We start from the raw sequence: 15,575 nt of genomic DNA, 5'->3' as shown, positions 1-15,575 counted from the left end.
CCTTAGGATGCATTGTCAGCTAAGATGATTTCAAAGGCAAGAGACAGAAATCTAACACAAAATGGTATAAACAATATCAGGACTAAATGGATTTTATACTTCCTGCTATGAAAATAAATTGTGTTCTCCCAAAATTCCTATGCTGAAGTCCAACATCCAATGTGACTATATTTTAGAGATAAGTAATTTAGGAGGTAATCAGGTTAAATGAGGTCATTAGGGTAGGGTCCTGATTCAACAGTATTTTGTTTTCAATTTTCTTTAAATTAAAAAAAAAATGATGCTTATTTATTTATTTATTTTATTTTTTTAAAGAAAGAGAGAGAGCAAGCCAGGGAGGGGCAGAGAAAGAAAGGGAGAGAGAAATCCCAAGCATGTTCCATGCTGTCAGCCCAGAGCCCCCATGCAGGGCTTGAACCAACGAACTGTGAGATCATGACCTGAGCAGAAATTGAGTTGAATGGTCAACCAACTGAGCCACCCAGGTGCCCCAGGATTAGTGTTCTTATAAGAAGATACCCAGAGAGCTTGCTCTTTCCTTTTTTTGTTCTTCTCTTCTCTTTTCTTTTCCTTTTCTTTTATCTTTCTCTCTCCCCTTCTCTCTCTTCCTCCTTCTCACCCCCCTCCCAGCCTTCCTCTCCCTCTTCTTCCATTGTGCACACACTGAAGAAAGGCCATGTGAGCACACAGTGAGAAAGTGGCCATTGGTAAGCCAAGAGGAAGCCTACATCAGAAACCAACCACTGCAGCACCCTGATCTTGGACTCCTCAGCCCCCTGGACTGTGAGATAATAAATTTCTGTGGTTTAAGTCACTAGTCTGTGTAGTATTTTGTATGGCAGCATGAGCAGAGGCAGATTTGGGTACCAGGAAGTGGGTGCTGCTTGTAACAAATGTCTATAAATGTGGAAGCAGCCCTGGAACTGGGTAATGGGTAGAGGCTGGGGGAAATCTGAGGAGCATGCGAGAAAAAGCCTTGATTTCTATGAAGAGACTGTTGGAAGAAATGGATAATGTTAAAAGCGATTCTGGAGAGAGCTCAGAAAGAATCAAGTACAGCTAGAGAGAAGGTCTCTCTTCTTAGAGAATGCATAAATGATCACAAACAGAATGTTGATATACATACATACAGATGTTAAAGACCATTCTGGTAAAGTCTCAGATAGAAATAAGCAACATGTTAATAGGAACTGGAGGAAAGGCCATCCTTGTTATAAAATGGCAAAGAACTTAGCTGAATTGTGTTCCAGTGTTTTGTGGAAGGTAGAATTTACAAGCTATAAAACTGGCTGTTAGCAGAGAATACTTCTAAGCAGAGTATTGAAGACAGAGCTTTGGATCTCCTCATGGCTTATAGCTAAATGCAAGAAGAGAGATGAGTTGGAGAAGGAACTGTCTAGAAAAAAAGGAACAAGAACTTGGAGGTTTGGAAAATTCTCATCTTAAACCATATTGCAAAATCTGAAAAAATCATGTTCTGAAGATAACATTAAAGGGTGTAGCTGAGCAACCATTTATAAAAAAGAGATCATGGGTATGATTCAGGGACTTAATCAGCCATCTCAGCAGAACCAGGAATAGAGATGAGATTTTACCAGCAGAGACACTGTGAGTGTGAACTAAAGGGGGTAGAGAAAACAAAAGGGAATGAAAGAAGGGTGTCAGGCTTCTTGGATTCTACAGATTGGGACCATGGAGATATTTATTCAGTTGGGAATGTGCTTTACCCTTTAAGAAAAGGGAGTGATCCTAAAGTTAAGTAAGAGATCATCAGGGCAAGACTGGTTGGTTGTTCCTTAATTTTCAAGGGTGGGACCTCTGTGGGGACCAAGATGCCACCATCTAGGGATAAAGGGGGATAAAGCTGCAGCACAGTGCTGCAGGGGCAGGGCCACCTCACAATGCTAAGAAGGCAGGGCCACTCCGTAGAGCTGTGTGGTGACACTGCCACCCCAGTGTATCTGGACGAAGGGCACTGAACCAAAGAGGATTATTCTCAAATCTTTAACATTTGGTGGAATTTGCCTTGCTAGGTTTTAGACTTGCTTGGGACCAGTTCCCCCTTTCTTCTTCAGATATCTCCCTTAAGAATTGAGAATGCCGACCCAACCATGGTATTTTGGAATCATATAAATTGTCTGGTTTTACTGGTTCACAGGTAGAGAAAATATTGCCTCAGGATGAATTGTATCCTAAATCTCATCCATATCTGATATAGATGGTATTTACATGAGGCTTCAGACTTTAAAACTTTAGAGCTGATGTAGGAATGAGTTAAGGCTTTTGAGATTGTTGGGATGGAGGGGATGTATTTCACATGCAAAATGGACATGATTGTGGGAGGCCACAGGCAGAATATAACGGATGAATTGTATTCCTCCAAAATTCATATGTTGAAACCCTAAACCTGAAAGTGATTATATTTGAAAATAGGGACTTTGGGTTGTAACTGAGGTTAAATGAGGTCATAAGGGAGGAATCCTGACCAACAGAATTAGTGTCCTTATAAAAAGAGACCCCAGAGAGCTGGCATTTTCTCTCCATCTCCTTGCATTGAGGAAAAGTGATGTGAACGCACGGCAAGAACGCAGCTGTCTGCAAACCAAGAATTCTCACATCGGAAACCAACAATACTCGCACTCAAATCTTGGACTTCCCAGCCAGCAGGACTGTAGGATTTATAAATTTCTGGTGTGAAAGCCACTCTGTCTGTGGTACGGCAGCCAAGCCGACTAAGACACTCCTCAAGGTCAGAAGGAAAAAAATAACTGCCAGGTTTGGACTGATCGGCACGCTGGCTACATTGCTCTCTGATTCTCCGAACTATACACTCTACTGTGCATCAGCTCTGGCCTCAGGCCCGTTTCCCTCTTAGGAACACAAACGGATGCAGGAATTCCAGGACTCCCATTACATACCATTCATTACACATGGCTACTCTTCACCTATCACATGCCTATTGAAGCTAGGCACTAACTGGCTTTAGGCCACCTGTGAAGCTAGTGAGGGATCAATCCCACTCAAAAAAGTTCATTGCTGTATACCCATATGGAAGGAGTTAAATGAAGGCTGAGAAATAATCCATAAGATATACTTCAGATACCATTTATGTAAAATTCATAGGAAAATACCCAAATGAACTCCCTCCAAACTGCTAACAGATTTACAAATTTACAGAGCGTCTTTGATAAATCCTTCCTTGAAATAGTTTACATAAGGTAGGGAGAAACAACATCTCATAAGGAAGGTCCTCCTGGTTAACTCCTCCTGTTACAAATGATCTACCTGGATAATACCTTAATCTCCCAAACTTACAACAGAAATTGATTAATGGTCAATGTATACAAATGCTCTTTTCTACACCCAATTTTTATTTAAAGCACACCTTAATGAAATCATGTGGTTAGGGTAAATGTTTTAATTATAAGATTTCCTTAATATTTTAAAAGTAGGAAATGCTCCTCTTAAAAAAAACTTTTCTAGACCATCAGTTCTAGTTTTCTAGAACATAGCATACACAGAAATATCACAAGCACACAGCTCAGTGAATTATCACAAAGGTAATATACCCATGTAACCAACATCCCAATAAAACAATAGTAATTTACCCATTCCTTCCCCCTCAAAGATAGCTCTCATGCTGATTTTTAACACCGTAGTTTGGTTCTACCTATTTCTGAACTTCATACAAATGAAATCCTACAGTCTTTGTTCTTTTGTTTCTGGCTTCCTTTGTTCAACACTATTGTTTGGAGTGACATCTATATTGTTCTTGTAGGATTAGTTTGGTTTTTTTTCTGTTACCCCGTATTTTTTCCTTTATATGGCTATATTCTCCATTCCATTATTTTTGGGTATTTGAGATATTCTCAGGTTTTGGCTGTTTAAAACACACTGTTTTGGCTATTTTTGCATGCCTTTTGATGGAATGGAGTCCACTTCAGGGTGCAGTGTCAGCTTGTTTTCAGTTGTTGCCCCAGTTCCTAGCCTATCAAAAGTGTGGAGAGTGCCAGCACCCTCCCCAACATTTGGTTCTTGTTTTTGCTTTGCTTTGTTTTCTTGTTTCTTTGTTTATTTGTTTGTTTCAGCCACTGTAATAGGTATATGGGAAGTAGAATTATACTGTGGTTTTAATTTGTATTCCCTGATGAAAATTAGGTTGAGCAATAAACATTGGCATTCCTTGACTTGCTAACAAAACTTAAGAATGGTCCACTTCTGTCACAGCCCTCTCTACTCGCTGAGTTTGTATTCTACTGGGAATGTTGATACTCCCTATAACAATACTTTGTTTCAGCCCATCTGTAGGCTGTGGTTACAATGCACTGGAAGCTCAGAAGCATTTTCAGGGCTGTTTGAGTCTGTCCTTCAGGTTCAGTCTGGGGCCTAAACCCAGTTCTAACCACCAGCTCAGTCTCAGATTCTTTGGTATGCTAATTAGAATCATAGCCTCATAAGTCCCAGAAATTCATAAACAACTTAGGGGATGGCTTTTTTTTCTTTCTGTTATTTCCCAGATCCTTCCTGGTTCCCTGGGCTCCACTTTTTATCCTCTGCTCAGAAACTGCCCAGTTCTGTGATGGTGCCACATTCTGTGCTAGGAGGACAGAGAAAAGGAAAAAGCAATGGCGTTTGTCTTGGCCCTCTTGTAACCACAACTCTACCTTATATTAAGGAAGATTCCTCTCCCTCTGAGATTTGGCTCTTCCAGCTTCTCATTCCTAGCCATTTTTGCTGCAGCCAATGTTACTCCTGCAAGGCTGCTTGGGATCGGGGGTGAGTGAATTAAGGACAAAGAGGAAAAAATGGAAGGGGGTTCTCCACTACTCACTCTGAGCTTTAAGAGTCTCCTTTGCAGGGGCATCTGGGTGATTCAGTTGGTTAAACATTGGACTCGTTTGACTTTGCTTCAGGTCATGATCTCACAGTTCTTGGGTTTGAGCCCACGTTGGGGCTGACAGCACAGAGCCTGCTTGGGATCCTCTTTCTCCCTCTCTCTCTGGCCCTCCACACCCCCCTCTCAAAATAAATAAATAAACTTAAAAGAGTTTCCTTTTCTACACCATAACTCAGAACTAGGGGGTATTTCCAGAATGTTTCTTGTCTAGATCTCAGTAGTCACTCTGAGTTTTCAGCCTGCATTTAGTTTCAAATCAGGGGATACCAAGGGAAAGTAACAGTAAATTCCCAAACAGTTCAGGGGCACTTTCAATTCTGGTCTTCTCTGATCTTCCTGCTGATACTTACTTTTCAGAATTATCAAATAGCTGCCCCTAGATTTTATCCAGGTTTTACAGTAGAAATCAGTGGGAGACTTAAAAAAAGATGGATATTTACAGCCTTCAACTTAAAGTCACTAGCTACATTAGCCTTAACAAGAGAGTCAGCCTGTCCTTTGAATCTTTGAAGCCAGGCATTGATTAACTTATTCTTTCCAGCTATGAAAGTCCTAGATGGCATCTTCTACCAATCTAAGGCTGTTTCATCTACACCGAAAATCTGTTGTTTAGTGTAGCCATCTTTGTTACCTATCTTAGCTAGGTCTTCTGGATAATTTGCTGCAGCTTCTAAATCATACTTAGTGGTGAAAGATTAAAAGCTTTTCCTCTAAAATCAGGAAGAAGATACCTGCTTCTGCCACTTCTATTCAATGTGGTAGTGGATAGAGCAATTGACAAGAAAAAGAAATAAAAGGCACCCAAATTGGAAAAGAAGAAGTAAAATTATATGTTTGCAAATAATAGGACCTTATATGTAGGAAACCCTAAAAGTTCCACAAACACAAAAAACTTAGAATTAATAAACAAATGCAGCAAAGTAGCAGGACACAAAGTCAAAATAAAAATGTGCTGAAGTTCTATACACTAATTTCTGAAAAGAAATTAACTAAACACCTCCATTTACAATAGCATCAAAAAGGATAAAATACTTGGGAATTAATCAAGGAAGTGAAAGACTTGTACAATAAAAACTACAAAATATTGCTGAAAATATATTGAAGACAAGTAAATGGAAAGACATTTCACATTCATGGATTTGAAGACTCAATACCTTCAAGATGTTGACACTATCCAAAGCAATCTACACATACCATACAATCCCTATCAAAATCCCAACAACTTTTTTTTTCAGAAATGAAAAATTCATCCTAAAATTCATATGGAACCTCAAGGATCATAGATAGCAAAGAAAAAAATAGACAAAAAGAAAAAAAAATCTTGAAAAAAGAACAAAGTTGGAGGAGTCATACTTCTTGACTTCAAAACTTACAACAAAACTATAATAATCAAACCAGTGTGGCACCGGCATAAACATAGACATATAGGCCAATGGAATACAATAAAAAGCTCAGAAATAAACCTCCACATATCAGATAAAATACTCTTGTGACAAGAGCGCAAAGACCATTCTATGAAGATGGGACCATCTTTTCAACAAATAATGCTGAGAAAACTGCACTGAAATCAAATGCAAAAGACTAGTTAGACCCTTACCTAATACCACACACACACAAAAAAAAATGAATGCAAAATGGATCAATGACCTGAACACAATAGCTAAAACTATAAAACTCTTAGAAGAAAATATAGGACAAAAGCTGTAAGACATTGGTTTGGCAATGATTGGATATGACACCAAAGACATAGGCAACAATAGAAAAAATAGACAAAATGGACTTCATAATAAAAACTTCTATTCACCAACAGAAACTATCAATAGAGTGGAAAGCAAGATACATAGTGGAAGGAAATGATTGAAAATCATGTATCTGATTAATTATCAGAGATTGATATCCAGAATGTATAAAGAGCTCCCACCATTCAAACAAACAACAGCAACAAAATAAACAAAACAAAGAACCTGATTCAAAAATGGGCAAAAGATTTGAACAGACATTTTTTTACAAAGAAGATATACAACTGGCAAGCACACAAAAGCATGCTAAACATTACTAATCATTAGGGAGATGCAAATAAAAACTGCAATAAGATACTACCTCACACACATTAGGATGGCTACCATCAAAAACGAACATGAAAAATTATAAGTACTGGTAAGAATACAGAAAAATTGGAACCCCTGTGCACTGTTGGTAAGATTTTAAAATGGTACAACTGCTGTGGAAAACGGGAGGAAGGTTCCTCAAAAAATTAAAAACAGAAAGGAACAGAAAGCAAGGTCTTGAGTACATGTTTGTACACTCATGATCATAGCAGCATTATTCACAATAGCTAAAAGACAGAAACAGCTCAAGTGTCCATCAACAGATGAATGGTATATACATACAATGGAATATTATTCAGCCTTGTAAAGGAAGGAAATTCTGATAGTTGTTACAATAGGGATGAATCTTGAGAACATAATGCTAAGAGAAATAAACCAGTAACAAAAAGATAAATACTACATGATACCACTTATAAAATGTACCGGAGTAGTCAAAAATCACAGAGACAGAAGGCTAAATGGTAACTGTCAGGGGTTGAAGGGAAGGAGATGGGAAATTATTATTTAATGGCATAGAGTTTCAGTTTTGTAAGATAAAAATAGTTCTGGAGATGGAAAATGGTGATAGCTGCATAATAATATGAATGTACTTATTATCACTAAACTGTTCACTTAAAAATGGTTAAGATGGCAAATTTTATGTGTATTTTATCCTAATAAAAAAATTGAGAGAAAAACAATAATTCATAAGAAAAAATTAATAATTCTAGATTGTCTGCCCCTAAAACCATAATATTAAAACGAAAAAAATATGAAGACAAAGTTGACAAATATGTACAAGTAACAGAGTGAAACAGCACTAAATCTCACTTAATAATATGTAGATGGAACATGAACATTGAAAAAGAACATATGGGAAAAAATACTAAGTTTTATTCTAATGGGTATCTATAATATACTGACTCCAATGATCTGAAAAACTCCATTATTATCAAGCAGGTGGAACATTTACAAATGTTGATCGTATCTTTGACAACAGAAAAAAATTGAAGAAATACAGAAGTATCATAAAGGTCTTTCACTGACTGAAGAAAAACCAGTAAAAAAAGACACACTGAAAAAATCCTACACATTTGGAAATTCAAAGACAGACTTCTAAATAATTCATGTGGAAATCATAAAAGAAATTAGAAAATACTTTGAATTACAGTTAATAAAAGTGCTATATATTAAACTCCATGGAATGCAGCTGAAACAGAATATTTTTAAAAAGTGGTACACCTAAATGCATATATTAGAACCATATAACTAGAAATTAATAAGCTTGATTACATGTTTAAATCAAAAATTTGGAAAAATAATACAGCAACTTCATAAAAGTAGAAGAAACATAAGCAGAAAACAATGAAAATAAAGAATTAGAAAACAATAAAACATGGAACGAAGGCATGAAATGTGGTTTTTAAAAGGACTCCAACACTGTCAAAGTTCTTAATGGCTTATCAAGAAAAAAAAGAAATGTAAAATGAGGCAAAATTCACAATGAAAAGGGAGACATAATTCTAACATAAGTTCTGGAATATTAATATAGGAAAATATATGCCAATAAATTCTGAAAATAAAGTGGACAATTTCCTTAAACAAAATTATCAACTACATCAAGAAAAAATAGAAAACCTGAGATGTAAATACTAATGAAATTTCATGAGAAACTGCAAAATCTACCCACAAAAATTCAAAGCATACAAAAACAAATTTAAAAACCTTATCAAAATTCATATGGTTTTACAGGGCAGTTCTACCAAACCTTCAAGTAACAGACAAATCTATTGTGCCAACTATTAAAATGTGCCTCACTGATCCCTGACTACAAAGAGCACAATTAATCAAAGGCCCCCACCATCCTTAGTCAAAGGCTGATACTGGGAGATGCAGAACTCCTCTGATGAGTGATTTGGCTTGCAGAGTGCACTGAAATCTCAGGCTCTTTCACTCAACTACCTTTTCTTCCTGTTCCACTTCACAAAGGTCAGTTCAGCATTGTGGTCTAGAAGATCCGTCACCTTCTCCCCTGCTCTTTCCTCTGCAGGAGTTTCCCCTAATGCATTTACTGTATATTTAATCCCATCTTGGGTCTGCTTCTCTGAAGATTTATCTGGGTAATCAGGAGGTAAAAAGGGGATTTGGAACTGTCTCCCTCCTTCCTTGGCAGGCTAAAAGAACATCATCAATGTTAGTAGGGTGGTTGAAAGAATGCTTCCATTGCTAAAGCTTTCACCAGTGGGGATGTAGGGAAACATCTTCAAAAGAGTGTGGGTTGGCTGATTGCTGCTATGTTGTATTAATACGTGCAGTGTGATAATGAGAGACTGAAGGCCATTAACAAATATTAGTAACTAAATATAAAAGCTAGAGAGTTTCTTTTATAGCTTTAAATGAAGCCCTCTTCTTTGACATTGGAAAAGCCAATATGGATGATCAGCAGGATAATGATCTGGTTGTTAGAGTTGCAGAGCCCCAGAGATGATCGAATGTTCAGCCAGAACAGTTATCCCATGCAAAGACAAGGGCCATGGTTGGGAAAACCTAGCCCTTAAAATATGGGATAGGAATATTTAGAATGATATATCTAAATGAGGGCTTCTAAGGAAACTTCTGTTGTTCTACAACTCCCTTCCCTGGTAACAGAGACAATAACCACATCCCTACCAAGCTGCCATCACCTCCTCTCCTGCTTGCCATACAGATAACTAGAGTATAATGACAGCATAATACACATTGGCCTGATAAGAAAGGGAAGGTATTATACACTTGAAAGAGCTATAAGAATAACCTAGAATGTACTGGCAGGAATGAGGGGAGCGTGATGGGAACTTGATTTTGGTGGTGTCTAATCAAGAGAGATGGCAGGTAAGACTGGACAAGCAAGAATTCATGAATTTTGGGATATATTCTCAGGACCACAGGAGATATAATACCCCACTGAGGACTCTTGAGGATGGAGTGACTCTTAGAAGCCTGGAAAAAACAATGGCCAATTGAAAGTGTAATGGAAACACCTGAGTTGCCCAAGCAGATGGAAGAGAAAGGAACAAAGAAGTTGACAGAGGAAATGTTCTAGAATGGATATATTATGTAAGAACTACTAGTAGACTGTGTTCCATAGGGCACATCACTCACCAAGGCTATTACAGAAGGAATATGATGATGAGGGAGCATCTGCTTCACTAAGAAGTTCAGTGGTGGCTTTCTTCTACAGACTAGAGCTGACATCAGGAGAGGCAGTCTTGGGGTAGGCATTAAGTAATGGGGACCCAAAGTAAAAGGTACCAGGTGTCAGGGAATCCATGGCCCACAATTACCATAATGGTCAATAAGTCTGTTGGAGCAGCCAAGGGGATTAGCCCACAAAGAGCTGGGAAGATGATTAAGAATGTATGGTATCCTCAGGGGAAAACTAGGTGGACAGCCAACACTGGTGCTATTTAACATTTAGTTTTATTTTAAGTAAGAATGAAGAAACAACAGGCTAAGAATTGTTGCCCCAATAGAAAAATCATGACCCTCTGCTAAGTTTCCAGATGAGCTAATTTACAAATCCAGAACCCCATGGAGAGAAGAGGTGGCTGGGTCCATAGAAGAAAGGACATCTTGAAACATCTTGAAAAGTGTATAAAATGATCCTCAAAGGGACCTTTGTATGATCTATTTGTGTATATTTGGGTATACAATTAAATACAGGCATATATACATGGTTACATATATAATTCACAAGGAATAAACAGATATTTTGATTACTATCAGACATAGGTTGAGAGATGATACTCTAGATACTCAAGGACTAAAATGTCATGATGGCCCCTTGTTAGATTTGGGGTGTCTTTAGGGGTCATGTAATAAATTCTGGCTAACTTCTGGCTCACAGTGGGCCAACTGTGTCTATGGATCCACCCAGCAATAATTTCCTCAGTTTTAAAATATATAATTAGAACGTAGGTGAGAGTAACCTCTACATTGTGTCCCTGGTCTGGGGGGTAGTATCTATCAGAGTGGGAAAGACTGAGTGGCAACCTTTAAAACTATCCTCCATCTGGTTAAGATGGTAAATCAATAGCATTATATCATCCCAGTGGGATAGTGAAAATACGCAACACCATTAAAATTCTAAATGGTACGGGGCAGTATATCGGTATATCAGTATATCAGTATATCTAAATGGTACAGGGGCCTACTACATCTCCATTGAATTTACCAGGCTTAACTTCTTTTACAATAAATAATTTAGACTTTTCAGATTCACAAAGACTTACTTTTCCCTTTCACATACCAGAAAAAAACATTTATTCTTAAAATAATGCCTTTCAGTTTTCTAATCCTTCACTATGTTATACTACAGACTCTCACAACAACAAAATCCTTTAATTCTATATAAGAAAGGACTGAGATTTCCACCTACTAACTAAGACCTACTTATGATAGTATAGAAAGCTAAGATCAGAGCCAGGCTATGCCTATAAATGATCTCCCTAGTACTTGCCCAATTATACTTACCATCAGAACTATGCCTAACATAAAGGTAAAAACTGACAGAGTTTGAGAACTGGCCTTCATAGAATCATGGCTGAAATGAAAAGCTGGCACATTCACCTCTGCTATTTCAGTAACTCAGTTAGAAACAGCAATAGCAATAACAGCGGCCTGATTGAAGATTGTCCAGAAATGCTGACCTGTTGAAAGCTCTCTTTTAAAATTTAGCAGTGGCTTTATTTAAAAAAAACAAAACAAACAAACAAAAAAAAAACCTTTAAAATATTCTGTCCATGTTTTTTCTTAACAATAAGATTTTAAAACTAATTTACATTTCACTACTGAAAGAAATTTAAATGACAAAAAAACACATCAAGTATATTTTATCTCACACAACAGTTAGAATATTTTATTTCACTTTGCCCATGATGACAACATAATAAATAGGATCATCTCTAAGACATGGTACACATTAACACTAGCCTTATTTTACTTAATAAAAAGGCTATTGAACTTAAATATGCATACAAATTCAAAAGCTTAAAATAAAACCCTAAACACTTAAATAATTTACATATATATTCAACTTTGTGAATTTTTATACAGAGCTGTACTTTTCTGTATATTTGTATTCACACCCTTCTGCATGGAAAAAGTTTTATTTTGATGCAGTAAATAATGCTTGTTTGATTATAACTTCTAATACTTTCCCAAAACACACTGTAACTTAGTTAATAGCCCTAAAATCCTTTTATACTCAGAAATACAAAGTCATAAAACATTAAATATATTTAAGACATTTTCTTATTTCATTTTTTAAGGGGAAAATTTTAAGTAGGCACACATATTAGTGATAAATATGTTTACACTGTTAAATTCTGGAAATTACAACTTTTAAAGGGACATAGACAAACGTGATTGTTTTCAGGGCAAAGTGACCGATGTAGCAAAGGTTTTGACAACAGAACTGGATACATAGGGAATACGTAAATTGGAAAAAAGAGTTTAGAAAACTGAAGGGCTATAAATGCAGAAGAGAGATTAGACTTGCTATGTGTTGGACCGTATGGATGAATGAGAAGTGGTATTATGAGGAGACAGATTTCATCTCAATTACAAAGGACAATTAGTTATCTGAAGATAGAAAATGTTATCTCAGGAGATGATGCATTTTCGTCATTAAAGGCATTTGGGCATAAGCTGGATGAGGGGTTGGGCAAATTATGTCCGCAGGCAGAATTCAGCCCACCAGCTGCTTTTGTAATAAAGGTTTATTGGAACAGAGCCACTCCCATTTGTTTCCTTATTGGCTATGTCAATTTAGTACTGTAGCAGAATGTTTGCATCCATGCAACAGAGACAGTACAGCCCACAAATCCTGAAATATTTATTATCCGGCCCTTCCCTATGGGAAAGGCTTTAGGAATTTAAGTATTGGAGGGGTGTCTGGACAAGATAACCAATAATGGTTACTCTGGCATTTAAGAAAGTGCTTAGCATATCAACCATATCAAGGATCTGGTTGTACAGGTTTCACTGCATAAGGCAGTCCAGCCAACTTGGTGAGTAGAGTCAAAATTCATACTGCACTCGGTAAAGTTGTATGTCATGATGTAGGACTATGTCTGCCAAAATTGTCTAATTTGCATGAAGGACCCAGCACACCAGCACAACCTGTACATATAATAATCATATTAACAAAAGCAATACCCTTCCTCTCCAGATGATCTAAGATGCCATAACACAGATATCCTATCACTGACTCAATTTTTCTCCCAATCCAAGGTTTCTTTATTTACATCCCATGGAATTAATAATAGATGGTCCCCAAAAAGAGTTTTCACATTTTATGAAGTGCTACAAGCTCTACCTTCTTTTTAGAAAGATACGTAGCAAATTAGCACATTAAAATCTCTAAGGAAAAAAAATTCTTGCAATATCAGTAGAAGCAATGTCAGTTACAAACTAAGAGCCGTATTTTCCAAACTTGTTTAATCATGGAAACGTTTTTATGAACTTACTGTTAATATCTAAATAATTAATATTTTAGGGATGATGCTCTATTCAAAGTTGTATTTAGTATTTCCAGATTAGAAGCTCATTGAGGAAAGAAAATGTACTCTCTACAGATTTTTAGCACATTGCTAAGCACATATGATAATTACCTGACAAATAATTGAATTAACAGTAGGAGATGTACCTAATCAATATGGTGACTATGCTGCTAATTTCATTAATTAAAGTAGGCTTTAATTACTTATGTGACAGGAACACAAAGTTATCTTCTTTCCACTGATTCCATTAGCAATTATATAGTCCAACAGCAAAATAATCTGAATGAATAATAATGATAATAATAATAATAATGAAAAGTACATTTCAAGTATGGTTCTTCTGCTCTGTTATATATTTAAGTATATGAAGCTATTCAAGACACAGCATTGATGTTTTAAGGTTAAAGACTTGATAAGTTACCAAACAGGTTGATAGAACATTATCAGAATACAGGTTTAATAAATTTGAAGTCAGTAAAAGCAAATTACCTGAAGAAGGTGACAAAAAACTGCACAAGATCCATGATTGTGTTGTGTTGTGAGAATGCAATCTGCAAGATCAAAATAAAAGAAAGTTTGAAACTTAATCTATGTTGTTCTCCAATATCTGTGGTGAGTTTCATGGCATTTGTAAATATAGTATTTTTAAATCGTCAAAAGATTTGTATCATTATACTATAAATCATATAGGCTGAAATCAAAACTTCATCTAGAACATCTAATAAAGTCAACAACCGACAATGATGGCCTTTACATAGGCTATTACATTAAATGATTTTAGAAAACTATTATGAAATTACTTCAAGAATGTATGCTAAGTTTCATGTGCAATTCTGACATTAAATGTGCATAACTAAAACATGTAAATGAGTTTCTACATTTAATAATGATCACAGTTTGTATCAGTACAGGTAATAATTGGTTATAAGCCAAAAAAATAAATTTCCACTCTGTTAAGGATATGGAGAATTTATCTTTATGTATATATTTATATGTATATATACATACAAAGACACACACATATATATTTTAAGTTTATTTATTTTGAGAGACAGCATGTAGGGGAGGAGCAGAGAGAGAGGGAGAAAGAAAATCCTAAGCAGGCTCCATGTTCTCAGCACAGAACCTGACATGGGGCTTAAGCTCACACACAGTGAGATCGTGACCGGAGCCAAAATCGAGTCGGGTACTTAAGCCACTGAGTCACCCAGGCGCCCCCCTCCCATATATTTTTGTCAAGACAAGCTATATGTGTGCATACAACTATTTTGTCATATTCTACTCAGAAAATAATATATGTCACTTCATTTTATAATTTCATGTTACTAAGAAATGAATTTTGAGGGGTGCCTGGGTGGCTTAGTCAGTTAAGCTTCTGACTCTTGATTTTGGCTCAGGTCATGATCTCATAGTTTCGTGACTTCAAGCCTGGAGTCGGGCTCTGTGCTGACAGTGCAGAACCTGCTTGGGATTCTCCCTGTCTCTCTGCTCACCCCCTGCTTGCACTGTCTCTGTCTCTCTTAAACAAGTAAACATAAAAAAAAAGAAAAAAAAGAAAGAAATGAATTTTGAGAGGTGAAACTAGCCAATAAACTAAAGTTGTTCTACATTTCTGCTAACATAGATTATACTGTAACACAATACTCAGGAAGTACTGTATAGTGTATTAGTCAATAATGCAGTATCTAAATGGAGAATTTCTGATTTTGAAATCTACCTTTCCACTTACTAGGTGTAAATATTTTGGAAAACTAACTTATTTGTGTCTCAGCTGTCCCATATGTGAAAGGTCAAAATAAAAGTACCTACTTCATAGTGCTAGAGGAAAGATTAACTGAATTAATAAAAATAAAATTCTTGCCATAATATCTGCTACGTAGCAGGTATAATAAATATTATTATACTTTTACATCGTGTATAGAAGAGATGGTCAACATAAATGAATTTTCCAAGACAGCTGAATCTAAACCATCAAGGTACTGAAATCTCTTTTTCCTTTAATAATCTTTTATGAAAATCATTCAAAACCATGGCAGTGAATTTTCACTT

At 36.4% G+C, this 15,575-nt stretch overlaps 1 protein-coding gene and 1 long non-coding RNA gene across 3 annotated transcripts in view; one reads left to right on the top strand and one right to left on the bottom strand.

The window, feature by feature from the left end:
- Window positions 1–15,575, bottom strand: part of ATRNL1 (attractin like 1) — a 784,731-nt gene that overhangs the window by 407,858 nt on the left and 361,298 nt on the right. For both annotated transcript variants that reach the window (XM_045439061.1, XM_045439062.1), the window contains exon 25: window positions 14,016–14,077. In XM_045439061.1, coding sequence (XP_045295017.1) covers window positions 14,016–14,077 — 62 coding nt within the window. The remainder of the gene's footprint in view (window positions 1–14,015; window positions 14,078–15,575) is intronic.
- Window positions 9,736–10,638, top strand: LOC123577113. Its single transcript, XR_006701718.1, has 2 exons — window positions 9,736–10,237; window positions 10,520–10,638. It is a non-coding gene; the product is annotated as an uncharacterized LOC123577113 (long non-coding RNA).

Source organism: Leopardus geoffroyi, chromosome D2 (assembly GCF_018350155.1).
Source record: "Leopardus geoffroyi isolate Oge1 chromosome D2, O.geoffroyi_Oge1_pat1.0, whole genome shotgun sequence".
Taxonomy (NCBI): Eukaryota; Metazoa; Chordata; class Mammalia; order Carnivora; family Felidae; genus Leopardus; species Leopardus geoffroyi.
The sequence above is the reverse complement of the archived record's forward strand: the minus strand, read 5'-3'. Positions and strand labels throughout refer to the sequence as shown.